Below are 6074 nucleotides of genomic sequence, written 5' to 3' on the forward strand. Positions count from 1 at the left end.
TTGATTGTCCTTTTATAGATGGAAATCTGCAGATGGATCATTGACAAGTTAAGTCAATTTCATACATTATTATAAAACACAAATATTTTATTTCTTATTCTATACTAATAGCACATATCAGTTAGTTCTAAAAAATATTTCATATTTTTTTTGTGATTTAATAATAAAATTGAAAATTAATATTTATAAATTCGGCGAAATATTTTAATATTTTTTCCAACTCGTACAAAAGGCAATATATATTTTTTAAAAATTTCACGTCTAATCATATATTTGTAATCTGTTATTAATGATGATAAAATTATGTACATATAGAGGTGTCAAAATAGGTCATAATCCATTTATTGATCTATTTACCCAATCATTTAATAGGTTAGGATTGACCCTTTTATAAATTGGGTTATAAATGGGTTGAGCTATTTAACCCATATAATAAAAGGCTTGGATAGGTTTTTTAGAGGGTCAACCCATTAACCCATTAATTTCACACTCAAACTTAAAACATGAACTCGGCTCCCAACTAAAACCATGGTCGATTCCACGTTCTCCCAAAAGCGGATTCCTCCGATTCATTCCACCGATTCGGCTCCCAACTAAAACCATAGTCGATTCGGTTTTTATGACAAAATGAACGGATTAACCGAACAAACCGAAATAAAGTTTAATTGGATATATATATATATATATATATATATATATATATATATATATATAAGACTTATAACTATAAGATAATATTAAGAATATCCTCTTATGCATATAATTATAAATAATTATTAAGATTTATACTATAAAACTAATTACTCTCAACTCATTAACCCAACAGTAAAGGAAAAATGAACTTCTAATTCGTGTCAATCATAAAGTTTATCAATAATAATTGTTATTGTTCAATGTAATAGCTTACTCATTACTGTTCCACTTTCATTGAATATTTCACTGAATTGATATATTGATTAAATAAATTAGCAAACTTTTATTTATATTCTTATTTAAAATTATTCAAATCACTACTATTGATTCTAATATTGATGCATTTTATGTTTAGATTAAACTTCTTTCTTTTTATCTATATTTTATGTTAAAGTATTAAAATTATGTGTATAAACCGAATAACCGACAGAACCAAACCGAATTTTTCGATTCGGTTTGGTTCGGATTATTGTTATTCGGTTAGGTTCGGTTTTTATTTTTTTAGTTATTCGGTTTTCGGTTATTTTGGTTCGGTTCGATTTTCAGATCGAACCGACCGTTGAACACCCCTAATTTCAACTAGATTCTAATAAAGTGACTTCAAATGAAGACGCTAATTCTTTTTATACTTAGTTGAATTTAAATTAGTAAAGTTGAATTTTAATTATATGAAGAACCAATCAGATATTGTAATATATTTTAGTTGATTGAGTTAAATGAGTCGATCTATCTAACTCGTTTCATGTTTTTTCCTATTTTATTTACGCTTTTTACATTTTTCATGTTTTTTCCATTTTTATATTTTTACCTTTTTTTTCTTATTTTTGTTGAATTTTTAATTAGATTTAGTTAATTGAGTTAAATGAGCCAACCCACATAACCTGTTTAATAAATGGGTTGGGTCATTTCAATCCATATATAAAAGGTTATCTCAACCTATTTATTAAATGGGTTGGATTGGATCAACCCAATTATTAAATAGATTGGATCAATCTTTTTAGCCATTTTGACACATCTATGTACATGTGAAGTGTAGATGCCAATATTCATGATTAAGAAGACAATTTGATGAATTATTTCTAAATTGACACAACTTGTCAATGTTAGAGATGAAATTGCTCTTGACTACCAATGTTAGGGGTATAATTGCATCATTTTAGACGTTAAGAGTGAAATTGTTCCTAGCTATAAAGGTTATGGTATTTTTGCACCTTATCCTATTAAAAAATAACAAATGTTACACAAACTAATAAAAAAAATCTATATAAAAAAAATAAAAAAAAATATTGAACGCAATAAAACCTTGTTCTTCCAGTAATTATGTTGTAGAAATATAAATAATGTCAAAGAAGAAACATATTTTATGGAAATAAAAAGGATAATTTTAACTACAAACAACTGTTTATTAGCGAAAAAATTTATTGAACACAATAAAGCCTTGTTCTTCCGATAAAAGCTACAAAACATTACAGTTTCGAGACAAAATGTTAAACAATGTTGTTATATAAACCTAACTAAACACTATATTTTTTACCGTTTGAAATGAAACGCTGCTCCGGAAAGCTGAAACAAACATCTTCTAAATGCGAATAACTATGCTCAACACGAATCACGAATCACGAATCTACTAGCGAGAATCCCCTAAACTGGATGACCCAAAGAATAACAACTTGCCTATCTCGATACGAAATGCATCTCTTAATCGGCTACGAAAAACGATGATGTAGTTCAAAATAAATGACTAGTATTTAGTGGCTTTATAAAATTGTAAAAGTTCGAGACACTCATCGTCTGTCCCTGGTGACATCGAAATGAGGATGGCTCAGCGATTCAAGCGAGTCGGGAAATCCACTAAACCGATTCGAACGAGTGAGTCCGGCATTAACGACCCGGAATATCGGGCGAGTCAGCGGTTGCAATCCGTAAGTACGGTGGCCAAACCCAAGTCCCGTGAAACTGAATCCCCGAAACCTCTGTCGTTACCGATACCGATAGCAATCCGAAGCCCACACTCTTTGGATGAAATGAAAATTTTGCCCCCTCAGTTCTTTCAGATTGACGCTCTTGATCTTGCTCCACGGTTGCTTGGCAAGTTTCTAAAGAGAAATGATGTTGTTCTTCAGATTACTGAGGTAATGTGACAAATTCACGTTTGTTTCATGAGAAAGTAGAGATTTTGATTCTGTTATTTCGTTATTTACTCTATGACAATAGGAAAGTGAGAAGGTGAAGAGGGTAGTCTTTCTTTGATGGTCGTGAAGAGACCTGGTAAATATATGGCTCACTAATTAGCTAATTCAGAATACTTCAAAAGAGGAATGCACAGCAGATGATTGCTATGAACCAAGAAATAAATAGTGTATCTCACCGGGAATATAGTATTTGTAGAATTTCTTCTTAATAACATAGTTATCAAATGCGAGTTCTGTTCAAGATGGTTGTGCCTGAGTGCACCTTTTGAGTCTAGCGCCTCGTCTAGACTTAAATACAGAAGCTACACATTGTTTTCTAGGAAAATAGAATGTTTTAATCTCAGCTCTTTCCTATCTATATGATCTACGAATTGATTGAAATTAAATTAGAATTAAAGGAAACAAAATTTGGACGGCAAAGAACACAAAAAACGTTGCTCTGTTTTGAAGAATTTAGAAATATCACATATGGAGACTTTAGTCTATTAGAATATAAGTTAGTAATTGACTTAGGATTTGGTTGAACTTTAGTCTTTAGATTTAGAATTGTTATTGTGAATTATGATTATAGAAGTTAGTAGTTAATTTGAATTTTTCATGCATTTTATGATTATGATTATGGATAATTAGATATGATTTAGTATTTGACTGTTTATTGCATTTTAGAAATGATATATTATTTTTGTATAGTGCACCTCGTGTAGGTCCTTGAGCCTTGCGCCATAATGCACCTTTAATAACTATGCTTAACAGACAATATTGCTGTAATCTAATGGTTAAATATGGTGAGTTCCTGTGACTAGATTGAAAATTGAAAGCGTGTTGACAGGTTGAAGCTTACAGACCAAATGATTCAGCCTGCCATGGTAGATTTGGGATTACTCAAAGAACAGCTCCAGTTGTAAGATACTAGTATTAATATTATGATTATATTTAATAGGTCTAATTTTGGATGATGTGTTTATAGTTTGGAGCAGGAGGACATGCGTATGTTTATCTTTGCTATGGTCTGCATACAATGCTCAATGTTGTTGCAGACAAGGAGGGAGTTGGGGCTGCTGTTTTGATTCGATCTTGTGCTCCCATTACTGGTAATTTGCTGTATTCATTCTAATTCTGTTTCTTTCTTTCCCTTCTAATTGTGGTTTGGCTGATATTAGCTTAAGCTGGAGTTGTGGTGGTCATTAATTTGATATCTCATCACAGGGTTAAGTACCATTCAGCAGCGAAGAGGTCAGAAAACTGAGAAGCCTCTTCTTCTTGCTGGTCCTGGAAAGGTCAGTCACTATGCAATTGAATTGAAGTCCTGAAAACTTAATCTCAGATTATCCTTTTTGATTCATCAGGTTGGGCAGGCATTGGGGATTTCAAAAGAATGGTCTAATCATCCTCTTTATTCTCCTGGTAAGTTTTTCATCTGGTGGTATTAAGACCATGTTTAATTGGTGCTGTTGATAAACTAGTAGTGATATGGTCAGGTGGTTTAGAGATATTGGATGGACCAAACCCCGAAAATATAATAGTTGGGCCACGTGTTGGCATCGAATACGCTTTACCCGAAGATGTGAATGCATTATGGAGATTCGCCATAGCTGGTACTCCTTGGATAAGTGCTCCTAAAAACACTCTAAGGCCACCATGAACATCATCTCAGTCTCAGTCTCAGTTATAACTGTAATGTATTGTAAATACTAAACTATAATACTCAATTATGGTAAGTTTCTTTCAACACAACCCAAGTCATTCAAAATTGCAAATTAACAAAGGCTTCTGCTTCTTTTTTGCTTCTCAGCTGATGTAACCTTGTTTTTGCTTCACTTGAAAATTAGGTCCGCTTGGTTTGATTAAACTCGAGTCTAGTTCGGCTCATGTTAATGTCTGGGTTGAAGTTGAGACTGTCCTTGAATCTTAAGTGTCTGTTTGGTTCAATTCTAGTTGTTTGTTGTAGTTTTCATTAATATTTAGTGTCTGTTAAAATTATGATGAAGTGTAATACAGAAATTAATAAAAATAATTACAATAACTAAATAAAAAGTTGAACCACATTAAATTAAGAGTGCTAATTTTTTGGGACAAAATTGCCTATTGTTACGTCAGGAAACCCGATGGTGTTAGGCGAAAATCCTTTATTTAGGAAGTAAACTAGGAGTAGTTTTTGAATTTCCATTTTGTTTGTGTTTTATGAGCATGTTCTCTTGATCTATGAGCTAGAAATTGGGAATGGGGAAGATGAATTGAGAAATCACCTCAGCTATTAAAAGCTATTTAGGGAAATTTCAAGACAATAAGGATAACTGTTGAGGTTGATCCGAAATCACAGCTTCTTATAAGAGGCAACTTATACTTTTGGAAAATGTGAAATTCGACGAAACTGTGTGGAAAACGTACGGTGGTAGAAATACAGAATCTTCAAAACAAAAGTCTAGTGTTTCAAGTTTGAAATTTGATCCAATGAGCTAGTGGAATCCAGTTCAGTCAACATAGATATTAGTAGAATAAGTAAATAATTAGTTTGAAGGAATATGGTTAGAGAAAAAAATAGATAAATTAGGCTATGTTTAATTCAATGCTACTAAACTTAACAATAATAATGATGATATTAGACTTTAAAATATTTTAAATATTGATGATAATATTAGACATTAATAAGTTTATAATAATGGTTTCAAAAAAAAGTTTATAATAATAATAATAAATATATTATTAAAGATAAAACTAAATTGAATATCAAATAAAAGCTCGACTCGATAAAAACATATGAAATTAAATAAAAATGAATCTAATTTTAACTAAAAATATAAAAAGTAAATTTACATACAATTTGGTGGACTCTGATGCTTGTAGCAGATGTAAAGCTCATACGGAAACCAGTTGTCATGTTCTTAGAGATTGTACTGGAAGTAAGGCCGTGTGGATGAAAGTTCTGCCTGAGCAGTATCTTTCTGCCTTCTTTTCCTATTCAGAACAAGACTGGTTTAGGGAGGGTGTTGAAGGGAAGTTGTTGGCTGAGCTCGAACATGGAGTAATTCTGTTTGCTGTGGTCTGCCACCAAATTTGGCATTGGAGGAATGTTGAGGTATTTGGAGAAGGAGCGGTTGTCATTCCTAATTTGCTGGCTTTCTTCTTCAGAAAAGTTAATTCAATAATTGAGAGTTTCAAGGTTGATAATTTAGCAAGTTCTATCCAAAA

General features: G+C 31.8%; 1 protein-coding gene across 1 annotated transcript; it reads left to right on the forward strand.

Moving 5' to 3' along the window:
- Positions 1 to 2428: 2428 nt before the first annotated feature.
- On the forward strand, positions 2429 to 4814 carry LOC136209019 (DNA-3-methyladenine glycosylase). Its single transcript, XM_066000361.1, has 6 exons — positions 2429 to 2825; positions 3715 to 3786; positions 3853 to 3976; positions 4092 to 4162; positions 4232 to 4289; positions 4364 to 4814. Exons 1-6 carry the CDS (start codon positions 2505 to 2507, stop codon positions 4525 to 4527), a joined length of 810 nt encoding a protein of 269 aa, XP_065856433.1. The 5' UTR covers positions 2429 to 2504; the 3' UTR covers positions 4528 to 4814.
- Positions 4815 to 6074: the final 1260 nt, after the last annotated feature.

This window comes from Euphorbia lathyris, chromosome 10 (genome assembly GCF_963576675.1).
Source record: "Euphorbia lathyris chromosome 10, ddEupLath1.1, whole genome shotgun sequence".
NCBI classification, from domain to species: domain Eukaryota; kingdom Viridiplantae; phylum Streptophyta; class Magnoliopsida; order Malpighiales; family Euphorbiaceae; genus Euphorbia; species Euphorbia lathyris.